The sequence below is a fragment of the Histomonas meleagridis genome (genome assembly GCF_020186115.1).
Source record: "Histomonas meleagridis strain 2922-C6/04-10x chromosome Unknown contig_25, whole genome shotgun sequence".
Classification (NCBI taxonomy): domain Eukaryota; phylum Parabasalia; order Tritrichomonadida; family Dientamoebidae; genus Histomonas; species Histomonas meleagridis.
In genome coordinates this window covers 1-15,399 of record NW_027150831.1, presented here as the reverse complement: position 1 = coordinate 15,399, position 15,399 = coordinate 1, and the positions used below count along the sequence as shown (strand labels likewise).

The 15,399-nt window shown below is 27.1% G+C and overlaps 1 protein-coding gene across 1 annotated transcript; it reads right to left on the bottom strand.

The window, feature by feature from the left end:
* Nucleotides 1–6,290: 6,290 nt before the first annotated feature.
* On the bottom strand, nucleotides 6,291–7,430 carry GO595_004067 (Capsular polysaccharide phosphotransferase fcs1; the record flags this gene model as incomplete). Its single annotated transcript, XM_067917158.1, has 1 exon — nucleotides 6,291–7,430. The coding sequence occupies one exon, from the start codon at nucleotides 7,428–7,430 to the stop codon at nucleotides 6,291–6,293; it is 1,140 nt and encodes a 379-aa protein (XP_067775605.1).
* Nucleotides 7,431–15,399: the final 7,969 nt, after the last annotated feature.

Here is a 15,399-nt window from a genome sequence, read left to right as displayed (position 1 = left end):
ACTTCTTGAACAAAAAGAAAATGATATTAATGCTAAAGATATTTATTTGTATTATTTGATATTTGTTATAATAATTTTATATTTTAAAATAATATTTGAAAACTATTTTAACTATTTGACACAGTACTTATGTTTGCATCTAAAAATAGTTATATAGAAATTGTTAAAATACTTCTTGAACAAAAAGGAATTGATATTAATGCGAAAAATATATCAATTTGTTTTATTTCATATTTATTTTAATGATTTAAAAATTAATATTTTAAAATGACTTGCAAGTCACAAGTTAGCCTAAATTTTACATAAAATTTAAATTAGAATGTCAACAAAGATAAAATAATTGTTTTTGGTTTTGTCAATAGCATCTAATTGTTTCATTCTGTTTAAGATTATTTGCCTATTACATTCATCAACTCCACCAGCAACAATAAATTCATCAAGTATTACATACATAATTAGCTAAAGGAAATTCAAAATTGTTCTGTGAATTATTCCAATTTAATGATTTGACGTGAATATTGCAAGTTTACGTGAGATATTGATTGATTAACAAACGGAGACATAAATTTAGAAACAAGAATTTTTATGTATAAATGATTCAAAAATTGATTTTCAGTAATTATATAAACATTAATTAAAAGTTGTTGCATTCGACGAATGATACAATAAAGAAATCAATACTGAAAAATTACAAGTAATTCGTGAGAAGCAATCGCGGTTCATTTAATGAAACTTTACTCTCTCTTTTATCCGATTCATTATTTTTCTTTTCGTTCTTTTCATTATTTTCCATTTCATTCTTTTCAGCAATAAGTACTAACGCTTGAAATAAAGCATCTGATAAATCATTTTTTTTATCATATGATTCAAAAGAATTTAAGCTTTTGTTTTTGGTATTATGCGAATAATTACTTATCAATCGTACACTCAATTTTTTATGTTCTTTATTTTTCGTGCTATAATTAATTTTTAACTTTGAAAATTTACTTTTCGGATCAAACAACAACATATCTTCAGGTCGTACGTAATTCAGAGATATTGCAATAATACTATACATCAAACAACTTGCAATTGTGTTTTGGTTTACTTGGCGCTCAATTATTATTGTATCACTCGACATATTCATTAACTATTCGTATGAATGAAGAAGTATTTTTGAGGGGTTAATGCTCTCATTCGTCGAATGCAACAACTTTCAATTAATGTTTATATAATTACTGAAAATCAATTTTTGAATCATTTATACATAAAAATTCTTGTTTCTAAATTTATGTCTCCGTTTGTTAATCAATCAATATCTCACGTAAACTTGCAATATTCACGTCAAATCATTAAATTGGAATAATTCACAGAACAATTTTGAATTTCCTTTAGCTAATCGCAATTTTACCTGGTAATTACCTGGTATATTAAGTTATCAGCTAGTATATATGTTTTGTGTAAAATCTACTTGTTCGTTAACGCTTTCATTCAGTAGCTCCCGCAAACTTGCAATATTCAAGTCAAATCATCAAGTTAAAATCCAACCTCGAAAATATACTGACTTTTACAATAAGGCTTTCTCGAATTTTTAATAAGGTTAAGTTAAGTTGGTAGGTTGCAAACAAAAAATAATATGAAAAATATATATTCGACATAGGATTAACGGAAGATGTATTTATGAGAAATCAATAGATCACGTAAACTTGCAATAATCGGCTCATATCATTAAATAAGAATAACTCAATCATCTCTTCCGGATTTCCTTTAGCCAATAACTTTTTTTAGTTAGTTAGTTTGTCGTTAAATGAATGATGTTATATGTTTTATCATTTGATTTTTATCAAAAGTGATTGTATTTACGTTAGTTGTTTCTGTTTTATCACTATATTCTTATCAAGAGTGATTGTATTTATTTTTGAATCTAAATGAAGATTCAACTATGACTCAATTACTGATAATCAATTTTCTTGTCATTCAACTGAAAAATACTTGTTTCTAAAATCAACTTCTTCCGTTAGTGTTATATGTCAATGAATAAGAATAAACACGTAAAATCAACTTCTTCCGTTAGTGTTACACGTTAATTGATTCAAGGGTTAAAAAAACAAAAAAAGTTAATCTTTCAGTAACTGCTGCAAACTTGCAATATTTGCGTTAAATAATACAAAAAATGCTCATTTCCTCCGTTTCGTTGAGGGTGAATTTTTTTGTTAAAAATCACTTTTGAAATTTTAATTATACTTTTTCGATAAAAACATCATTTGATAACAACTTTAAGCCCAAACACTAAAATCTACTTAGGATTAACGACAAATCACTAAAATCTACTTAGGATTAACGACAAATCACTAAAATCTACTTAGGATTAACGACAAATCACTAAAATCTACATAGATTTAACGACAAACTCTTCCGAAATACATTTGCTTCTTAGTATTGCATCATTCAACACATTCATATATTATTCAGATGAATGAAGAAATATTTTTGTACGTTAATGTTTCATGGCTTTTTATTTCTTCGACATATTCATAGGTACTGCATTTTTGCAGGACCCACAGCAACTCACGTAAACTTGCATTTTTCGGATGATTTCACATAATCAGAAAATTAAGTTCATTTTTTAAAAAATTTATTTTTTTAATTTCTATAAAAATATGAGTTGGATCGATTGTGTTGTAGATAAAGATTATGAAATATTTTCCGAATTTCCGAATCAAGTAAGAAGAAAAAACAATATAACACAAATAGATCACATATCATAATAAAACTAATAATAACATTAATAATCTCCGTTGTGTTTCGGCGTCTGAAAATCAAATAATCGTGTATCATACAGGAAGGATTTTGAATTTTATGATGAAATTAATGAGGATTCAGTCGAAGTTAGAGAGTATGCAGCTCATCAATTTGAGGATTATTACTACGACGACGAATCAAATGTGTTATACTTTTGGAACGATATTAAATTTAGAAAATTAACAATCTGTTATGATAAGCGCGGTTCTGCTTTCGTTTTGTGTAGAGATATATATAATAAACAAGTCAAGATTTATTACGCAAAATTCAAAATAATTTGTGGCTATGTTTAAATTATACATAAGTTATATATTTCAAATATTTTTATAAGTTATTTGACAAAAAAAAAAACTCTACACATCAAGAACTTCTTAATTTACTGGTTTTTCTTCTTTGCTCGAAGAGCTCAGAGACTTCGTCCGTTCCTCTGATTCTTCTTCCTCATTAAACGATTCTTCATAAGCTTTATATTCAATTATTGTGTAAAGGTTAGATATTTGTTCCTTTGGTTTTAATGCTTCGGGATTATTTCAGAAACATCAACTTGTGTTTTCATGTAATGTAAAAGTAATTACATATATTCTTGCACGTAATCACCTTGTTTAATTGGCTGGAATTCCTTACACAAACCATCAAAATATTCTTCGTCTCCACATTTAGAATTATTAACTTCAAAGTAAATCAAACGTCTATCACCTTTTTCTTCTTGTATAGGATTAGGATTATTAGAAGTTAAGATACATTTCCCCCAGGATTCAATCTCAATTTGATCAATTCCTTTTGTTTCTTTAATAGCGTAAGCTTTGATTTTATTTTTCACAAATATTTGAATTTCTCTGTAGCTTATGGAGGTTCGTTAATGACTATTACTAAATTTCGGTCAATCAAACCGTTAAACTTACCAAATACTTTGTCTAGGTAATCACAATTTCTTAATGCATAATTACCTAGAATATCACAAAATAATTCAATAGGCAGACTTATTCCTGAGCCTTGAGCTCCATAAATTATTGGCATTGTGCCATTCTTTACTGTTATACTTCGCAAAATACAAGACCGCCATTTCATAAAACAATCATATTTGTCTTCGTCGTGATTGCAAACAATATTTTTAATATGAATTAATAATGGCTGAAGTTTAGGAAAATCATTTGATGTTGATTTTTATATTTTAAATCTTAGAATATATTAATTGTTCTGTTTACGTCGAATTCTTTGTGTCTTGCCGCAAATATCACATCATCATATAAGAAATAGTCTGAGTATTTTGATACGATCTTTAAAAGAGTGATTTGAGTATTATTCTTAAACGGTTTGTAAAGCATAACTCATCATGAATTTTTGTCATTGACATTTCCCTCATAAAACTCTGTTTATTTTTGATTTCTTTAATGTATACTCTTCCTTAACAAAATCCAAATACTCCGCGTAAGTCTGACAGTGATTTTGCAAATTCATATTTTAAGTAACGTTTTTTTGATGAAATCCTCAAATGTATAATTTGATGTATTTATATTTACTGAGTCATCAATAATATCAGAAATTTTGTATTGTAAAGTTATAGATAAAAAATAATATGATCAGATATATATTTTTCAAATATCTTTTCATTTTGATGATAACATAATTGCTTAAAATTAAAAATAAATGATTTTGTTTTATAACAGATTGTTGTCTAGAAATGTTCATTTTTTAATTTTTAAGAAAAAATTATTTATTTTTTTAAGAAATATTTGGCCAAAAAAAAATTGGTCAATAGATTTTTAATGTGACCAAGCAAAAATTAAAATATTATTAGTCTTCTATTTATATTTATATTTTTATTTATATTCAACTGCTATTTTTTTTAATTAATTTGTGATTCTTTTTGAAGTGCTTATTTTTGCTTCGGTTAATTTCTATCATTAATTGGTCGGAAAACGATAAGAAGAAATAAGAGTGTGTCACGTAACCGCTAATTGTTATAACAAAACCAAAAATGATAATATCTTTGGATTATGTCAATATATTTTAATAAGACATAAAATTCAATATTACCTACTTGCATGTATCAATATAATTAGATTTAAATTATATTTATAAATGAATTTATCCGAAATAATGAAAAATCGAAAAGGAGTTTGTCTTCATCTTTTAATAACACGTTTAATTTTTGATGATCATGCAGCTCAATTCATATTAATTTTAACATTGCAGAAAAAAATCACACCTTATATTTAAACAAAAATTTCTTATTCTTAACAATTTAAATAATGCTGATACATGAGAATTTATGTAAAAAAATATCACTCTCATATTAATACATTAAAAATAAAATCACGTCATTACTCGATATATAAAGGTTTAATTTGAAATGTTTGATTTTTTCACATATTTTCGCTTTTTCTTCAAATATTGAATAACAACCAAGTACATGCTTTAGATATCCAGGTTCATGATCTTCATAACTGTAAGATGTAGATGTAGTGCATGTATATATCTAGTATCGGTTAATATGTTATTTGCCCTAGACATAAAACCTATATTGCCATCATTATATAATAATTTGTCTATATAGATTTTCTTCATGATGAAGTAGCTTTCAACTGAACAGTTGACATCGCTTCTTCCATCGTCACTTGTGAAATCGGGATTAAATTGCCCTAAATTATTACCTATTAATTTTCTAATATATTTAGCCTCGAAGGCTGTTTCTAATTTAGGTAAATCCGATTTTACAATATGCATTGAGTCTGTATCTTGATAAAAGATTTTACAGCCAATGTCATATGCTAAGCACATCACTTCGTTCATTATACGTGTCGACATGCTTAATATTTGAACGCCTAACAACGATAAGTTAAAATGCTTATCTATAGAACTCTTTATATTAAATGATACTATATTTGAATCACTTATAAGAATTCTTTCTATTATTCGTATTATCATAATTTAATATTATTGTTATAACGCCATTCTATCTGCCTAGTATAGTATAAACTCATTTAATATTTTCTAAGTGAGTTATTTCTATTTAAATTAATTGATATCGAGGTTTAATCATTACATTGCCATCTCTAGTGATTAGTGTATACATATGTCCTTTATGATATTCTACTTTTAAAGCCTCTCAACTAATTTTGTGTTCAGACTGTTAAATCGATACCAAAAGATTTGAAAAAAACATGAAGTAATATAGTAATGTTGCTAATTTGGGATATTTTTTTTGCCCAGGGCCTATTAAAAGTTTTATTTATGAGAAATGATGCTTTTTAACATTACATCTTTGTAATCTCTCGTAAAGTATTCATCATATATTAATTATTTATTTCTACATAATGGCTTGTAGTTTTGTTAACATTTCATATTTCAATTTCCATTGTCGAAACAATTAAATTGTACTCAAAAAGCTATGTCATATTTATAGAAACAACTGCTGAACTTTGTTTTTTATTCAAAACTTGAATGATAAAAAAATTCTAAAATGTTTATTTCTTTCGTTTTAATGGCATTTTTCTCTATTTGATTTATTATTTCTTTCGATCTTTTTCGATGCTTAAAGGCTCATTCATCCAATTTTCTAACCATTCTTTAGCAATCAGTCTTAATTCGTCTGTTGTCGCCGAGTCTGAGTTAACGCAAAAAGTTACGACCTTTGAAGGATCGAAATCTTTGAATGGTGAATTTTCTTTCTTTCCGTGTAATTGCAAGAATCTTGCATAACCGGACGGGGAAGTTTTTGTACATAACGAAGGATCTAGATCACATGTAAATACCATCAGCAGTTGGAAAAGCATATCAGTATATGAACGAAAATGATGATGTCGTACTTCATCAATTTCTTTTCCAAAGATTTCATATGCCTTACGACAAAGCTTCAACGAACATGGGAATATGCTATGCGGCGCTGAGCCATGTGCATCACGCCCAATCTTTGTTTCAAAAACGGACGCTGTCCGCTTGAGAACAGTATTGTATTGTTGAGCACCAAAATTGTCGCGATATTTGGACTTTGACATCTCTTTGAAACTTTTGGTGGCATTTGGCCATTTAGATTTGTGAGTCGGTATCTTTGGATTACCATTAGGTTCAAAGAAAACGTCTTTGGTGCTGGGCCGCGCAAAAAAGAAATCATCATTCGCATAAAGAAATTGATTTGATAAACCAGGGATGTTCATGATGCAGAATTCTATTGCATTAGAATTGTACGTTGGCAAGGCATCTGGGGGGAAGATGGTCCTGTGGTCGACATAAACAATCCGAGGATCTTCAGAAAGATATGAAATGGTTTGGTTGTCGGTGATTATATATACCTTGTGAACCCATGGAATATTCTTGAAAACACTACGAAGAGAATACCTTATTTCTTCAAAGTCGATGAAACGACCTGCATTAACATTTTTTTTGATTGTTACATTATACTCCTTTTCTTTTAGGGATTTAATATGTTGCCAATGAGGATCAGTGCCATTAACCCAGGTATAAACTACGTCAATGTCCAAATTGCCTGCAGTTCTTAATACTACGTTTGGATTTGGTTCATAAAATATGTTTGCAATAAATGCGTATAAAAAATTGACCAATATTAATCCAATGATGAATAGGTGGTTGTTCCTTTGTATTAAAAACAAACATTTGTTGTTGTAGCGATGATTTTTGTTTGGTCTCATTTGGTTCTTAGGTATTGAAAAACAGAAAAACGGCTAATAGCTTGCTTCAATTGCAAATAATCGTAACAATTGAAATTCAGGTTCGTAAAAAAGACACAATTTTGTCTTGATTATGGCGGTTTAATCGTCATTTCTTTACAACTGTAAAAATCTGTTGTATCGGTTTCACTTTTTGAACATGATAACATCAAAACCGATCGAAAAGTGTACAAATAGTTAAACTGCACCAAAATGGATGTTGTATTTTATAATTTCGATACACGGATATTGCTTTGGATCTAGTCGAACAATGGTTCAAAAAAGTAATTTGAATAACATGTTGTTCACATTTTTACATCCATTCTTTATCCAAGATGAAATTTTTTTAATTTTTTTTCTAGCCTTAGCAATGTGTTAACATTAATGTTTTCAAAAAAAATTACCAATGTAAATTGATAATTATTGGAAACATACAAAACAATGGTGGTATTGGCAATATAGGGAAAAAATTTTTTCATAACACTGGCGAGTGAACGCATATAGTAAATAAATGCGTTTGTTTTAAAATGGATTACTTCAACTGAGTGTATATAATGCTGAAAATGACAATGTAGTAAATGGTTTGCAGTTTCATTCATCATCATATGATTTGTTAACATTTAAAATTCCAAATTTCGTGCTTTCATATGTTGAATATGTGATAACTGTTGTTGTTACATTAAAAAAGATTATTTGGTTCATTGTTCCCATAATAATAAATGCATTCAAGTTAATAACAAATTCTGAATGTCCAATACTTGTTATTCCGTTCCCATGTGTTAATATTTTTAAATTCAAACATGATAAATATGCATAACTGTTAATTGTTAAAATTGAGTTTGTAATGCTTTTGATTAATAAACATGATGAAAATGCTAAACTGCCAATTGTTATACCATTTTCTCTAAAGATAATCGTTTCTAGTTAAAAAAAAATTGGAAACACACTGTTCCATATGCTTGACATATAATTATACTAAAATTAATATAAATAACTGATGACTATTCTGTAAATAAATTCTTTGGAATTTCATAAATTCCGTCACTGTTATTTAAAAATTTCATTATATTTTAAATATAATTTTTTTTTGTATTTTCTTATCTTTTCTTTTCAATTCATAGTTGCTCGAAAACATTCTGTGTTGTGCTGAAGAAAATTTGAAATTTCGTTTTTACAAACAGAAATTTCATTGAAAAAAGACGGTTAAATGAACATGTTCAAATATTGAATTTAATTGGTTGGTCTGTTTTGTCGTTTTGAAGTGCATCAATGAAAAAGCATAAAATTTCGACTGGACCAAAGATATATTGCCATAACACCTATTCAACATTGGTTGTTGTGTTGTTTTCAACAAAGATTCTGGGTATAAAGGATTTAATTTGTGTATTTGTAAAACATGATGATTCCCAGCTTGGAATTTGATTTTATCCTTTAAAACTTGAAGCATTACTAATGCGAACTTATTGCCAGTCAAGAAAATTAAAAAAACATACAGGTTTTGAAGAAAGTAAAATTCTTATTAAATATAGCAAAATTTTCGTTATTAATTTGGAAGATTGGATCTTAGACATTGTGTGCATGAGTGTGTCCTTCTTTGTTTATGATTTTTTCATATTTGATATTTTATAGTGGTATAAAATGGAATTCCTGGGATTACATCGTTCTAAATTGCTTCACAATGTTCGAAATGAGCAGTAAATGAAGGATTTTCATGTTTTAAGACCTAACATAGTTGAAGACCTTTGCTAATAAACATCGGTCAATACAAAAGTTGAAAATCACACGGTTAACATATAAAAAACTTGATGTTTAATTGAAGTTTTTCAATTTAACCTTAAAACATATTGTTTCAATATTTAAAAACACATTTAAAGTTGGTGAACTCAATAATTAATAAGACACTTTTAAATAATATAATGAATGAATGTAAAAGAGTGATTTTAAATGATTAAAATTATTCGGAAAATCGCTAAAAAATGCAGAACTTTTTGAATGAAAAATTAACTAAACATTAACATGGACTTCACTCGTGGGGTTCGAAAATTTCGAATGATAATGGTCGTGTTTTACATATATGACACACACACAGCACAATTCCATTTGTGCTACTTCGTAGCACCATTTCTTTGTGGTGTGTTTCGCAAGCAAGCAATATATAGATTGCTAAAACGAAAAATTTTGTTAAGCATTTTGTAAATCAAACATATAATTTACAACAAAACTTATATACAAATCACACATATAAACATATCTTATTCCACAAAGCTTTGACACACTTTTTTGTTGACATAAAAATTCACATCAAATTATTGGGAAAAAAGCTAAAAGCTAAAACAAAGTATTTTAATGAAATTTCAAACCCCCATTCTAATAATGCACATCCTGCACACAATAATATTACGATAAAAATAACCAAAAACATCGTTCTTTCGAAATACACACAATATTACGATAAAAATATATGTTAATACAGTGTTTTTTTAACAATACAAATTTCTACATATTTTTGGTATATCATTATTCATTTCATTCATAAGCGGACTATTGCCAGCGGCATCATTATCACTAACATTATAATCAGAATGATCAACATTATTAATTTTGATATTTACAGGTTTTTTGCCTTCACAATAATGAATATAACATAATGTTTCCAATGTATAATTTATTATGTATATTGTTGATAATAATAAAATATATATCATTGTAAAATTTATTATTTTATTTAACAATAAAAATATAAAAATAATATATTAATATTTTATATAAAATTAATGTTTATATGTTAACCTTGTAGATTTTACAAATCTTAAATGATATGCCGTTTATCAAGAAATTCTATGACATCTGGATAGGTATATTTTTAATTATAAGTTTCATTTTTTTTAACATATATTTTACTAACATAATCATAAGTATTACTTTTACAACAATAACTATCAGTATCTGCTTTTAATAATTCTATATTATTAGTATCTGTTATAAATTGTATTAATTTTATTAATTCATTTTCATCAGCAATAATATATTTATTCACTATTTATGGATTATTTTCAATAATATCTAAACACAACGCTAATGCTTGTAATTTCTATTTGTGATCTACCATCTGGCTTCATTGAACGAATTTTTAATATAGCATCTTCGAAATATATGCCAACTGGTGATATGAAATCCATATTCAAAATGCCTGCTAGTACCTTTACTACTGGGTATTCTATTACCATGTAATTCTTTTTGAACAGTGCCAGTTGTAGATATACCACCTTGAAAATATTCACCCTCAGCAAATGGTAAACCAACTAAGAAATTACTATTATCTTTACCATGCCAAACTTGTTGTTTTGTTATTGTCGAACTATCATCATCATATACATATCAAAAATAATATGGTTGTAATGAAGTTTTTAATATCATTATTTATACTACTTAATAAACTACCATTTAAATTTAATGCATCTAATGTATTCAGATGTTTAGAATCAATGATAGTTTCATATTATTCTCTTGGATACATTTTACATCAATATTAAATCGATATTCAAGTTGTGGAATAAAGCATGTTCTACTATATTGATTTATTCTACATACTCTGAACAATATATCACGATGTCTAACACCTATCGTAGCAGCAGTATCTAAATCAGTATTTTTCGATAATGGTTGTGTGAAATCTCTCATTTCACATATATGTATTGGAAATAGTAATGGTGTTATCACATATTTAACGGCTAATGCATTAAATATATCTATTTTTAACATATATTCTGCTAGCTTAATCTTAACATCTTGGTAGTTTGAGTATTACATTTGAATGTTTGTGATATAACGATTGTTGTTTTATTATAGGGTGTTCGGTTAATTCGTGCAAAAAAAATATATAAATATTAAATCACTAAACACTATATAAAATTTAAAAGTATTTTTAAATAGCTTTTTACTGATATGGTTAATGTTGAAATTATCCATTAAGAAATTGAAATTTAACCATAACAATATTTTTTTGTATGTTAAAAATGGTACGTTAAGCATATGGAACAGCTTCTTTTCATTGAAGAACTCGTTAAAAAAGGGCTCTGGACAAAGAAAATAAGAAAAAAATTAAACAAGAAGTTCGGCGAGAGTGCGTTAAAGGACTCAGCAATGTATAAATGGATCAGAATGGTCAAATTAAATTTTAGAGTTGATGAGAAACCATATAGACCTGGTAGACCTATAGATGAATAACTTTTGTTCCGTATTCAAGCAGAACACCATAAAAATCGATTTTCTTTTGTCCGAAGCATTGCGCACACTCTAAATGCTCCAATTTCTACTGTCTATCATTATATGACAGATTACCTTGGTTTAGTATTTCGTTATACAAGGTGGGTTCCGCACATTTTATCTGACGATCAGAAAGTGAAAATGATCCGTTTATGCCAAAAGCTTTATCAAGTTATCATTAAGAGTAAGAAGAATTCTTATCGTGATTTGATAACTGGGGATGAGTCATGGTTCCTTTATAATTATGCACCAAGAGGAGCATGGACAATAGATAGTGAAACTCATCCACTTTTTGAGTCCGAACTCATTTGTCGTGAAAAAATGATGATTACAATTGTTTGGGGAGTTTGGGGAATATATATTATAATAGATGAACTCCCAAAAAACACAACAATGGATAATAATTATTTTATTGATAATATTATAATTCCATTGCATGAAAAAAAAAACAATATTTGGCCTAATTCCGGCCGCAAAAAGATATGGTTGCATATTGACAATGCAAGTGTGCACAACTCAAACATGACCAAAACAAAATCCAAAATACCTGCTTCAAGAGAGCACCTCATCCCCCGTTTTTACCTGATGTTGCACCATCTGATTTCTTCTTTTTTGGCTACGTAATAGAAAAACTCAGAGGTCAAAGATTTAAGATAAGATTTGAACTTTATGAAGCAATCAATGAAATTGTTCAAGCGATTCCACACGAAATGTAAGTGAAAGTTTTTGATGAATGGGCAAATCGTTGCAAATGGGTTTTCGAACATGATGGATCCTATTTCATCGATGATTAATAATAAATCACTACTAATTTTAATTAAAATCTCATATTCATAAAAATTGCGCGAAATAACCGAACACCCTATAAGATTTTATTAACAGTTTCATTAATATTTCTGAAACCAAAATCTATATTATAATCATTTTCTAAAACTGTAGCTGGAACTTTAGACATATCAACAATCGAAACTATAACCAAATTTTGATTACTAGGCATTAATACTATTGATAATTTTCCAGCCCAGTTGGGATAATATCTCATATTGAATAATAATAAGAATTATGATAATGGTATTCGTACACACACACAGAACATCTACAGGCCCCCCTTACGGTTTCGCCTCAGGGCCCTGTGCAAATATTACTTTTTAAAAAATATCTTTTAATAGGCCTCGTAGAGGCCGTTAATTCATTGTTTATTGTTAAATAATATATTATTAACATATGTAATGTGTAATGTAATGTTATGTAAAAATAAACTGCTATTGAAAGTGAATTTATAATGAAGTTCATAATGTATTACTTGTATTACAACGAAACATCATGTATAAATAATAAATATGATAAAAAAGTATATATGATAATAAAGTAATTATAATAAATAAGAAATATAATAAAGAAGTAATCATATTAAAGAAGTTATCATTAAGAAGTCATCATAATAGATGTATTAACAAATTAATTCACATTCATTATTTCTCCCCAAAATATTCTCTATCGAGATTACTCTTATCACCAGGTCTATATGCTCGTGATAAATAATCGACAGGTATGTAATCAGTAGTAAAAGGTTCTACTGATGGAACTTTGAAAAAACTTTATAACGATTTTTACTTTTATTATAATTAGATATTTTTGTAATAACGCCATTCCATTTATAATGTATCGTATAAGCCCATTTAATATTATCAGGAAGAGATGATCCAACAAAAATTAATTGAAAACGAGGTTCAATTATTACATTACCATCTCTGGCAATTAGTGTCGACATATAACCTTCACGTTAATCTATTTTTAGTGCTTCTCTACTAATACGATATTTTTTTTATTAAATATATCATCTCGTGGTGATACATATCTTACAAAAAAATTTATCAAGAGTATTAAATCCTTTGATTTTGATTGTTCTTTCTTAGTTTTCACTGATTTGAATATATATTCTTTCTTTAATTTAGAATTTTCGAACATTTCTTTTGGAGTCATTATTATTGAAGTATAATAACAATTATTATATATATTGATAGATCTATTCATTCTTTTGAGTGTTATATATGTATACTTTTCATTAAAAAATTCATGTTTACTGTTTCCTGTAAGAGTATTTATATCACGTATAGTTATAATAAATCTATCTATTATACCTAAACTACTATGGTTTTTAACAGTAATTATATGAACACTAACATTATAATCATATAATAATTTCATATTATTCTTTTCTACAAAACCTGGTTCTTCATCAGAAGTTAATTTAATAGGATGATATTTATCAATAAATTGTTTTAAAGAACCATTAATTTCTCTAGCAATCTTATTTCATAGAAGATAAGCGACAGCAAAATTCGAATTTTTCTTCTAGCATCTATTAATGAAATGGAAATGAATATACAGAATCTACAAGCTGCTATTGAACAAAGTGGTATAAAAAGACAGATTAATGAATTAAAATCGAAGAATATAGAATTAGATAATAAAAAAAAATAACATAATCTGAAAAAAAAGATATGTTGGTGGAACAGGATTATTTGAATTAGTCAAAGTTAGACATCAGAATAATTCAAAAAGAATGACAATAGATAGAATGCAAAAAAGAAGTGAATATCTAAAAGATAATAATGAACTAAAAATAGAGTATCAATTAACATCATTAAAAGATGATATTAATGAAATTGGTGAAGAAGAAGCAAATTAATAACAAGGAAGCATTCAAGAAAATGTTATTTGATAAAAGAAAATTAATAATCTTAATTCTGATTATAGTATTTTAATATATCTCATAATGGATGTCATATAATATATTATTTACAAGGGCTTAATCCAACTTTATAACAATTTATGAAATAATTCACTTTTTTATCTTATATATGTGTTTGCACCTCAAAATCAACAACCTAATGTAATAGATGTCATTAGCGGAAATTTAGAATACTGGTATAATGCAGTTGATAAAGCACTTAAGCTATCATAAATTATTTCTGGAAAATATAAGTATTCTACAGCAACATCTTACGGAGAATGTTGGAAAAATAAATGAAAAAGATACTTCCTACGTTGATATATATACAGATCGTTTCCAAATATTTGATTTAGATAATTCATATATTACTCTAGAACAAGAAATTACTATTAACGTTCCTTCTCAAAGCAATTCAGCTTTTAAAAAATATTATATTGAATATAAATGTATTTGTGATGCTATTGATCAGTATAGAATTTATAGTAATACTGATAAAATACAAGATATTCATAATACAAGATATGGATGGTTTATGTTTTATAATAGTTTATCTGATAAAGCTAAGGCTGGAAATGATTGTTTTGCTACAATAGATAATATTAGAAATCATGATCCTTTGATTCCTGGTGTTTATTGTGATCTTTCAGTAATAATTGTCAGCAATAATATTGTTGTAAAGATTTCTTCAATAATTCCATTAAGTTATATCTTATTATTATTTAATATTAGATATTATCCTAATTGGGCTGGTAAATTATCAATAGAATTAATGCCTAGTTATCAAAATTTGATTATTGCACCTGTATGTGATAGAGAAACCTTATTAGCAGCAAAAAGTGTCGTTGAAAGAGATTACTTATGTGATCTATGTTTCCGAAATATTAATGAATCAGTTAAAAGTAATATTAAAACAACTGGAAGCGGAACAATAACTTATGCTATACTCAC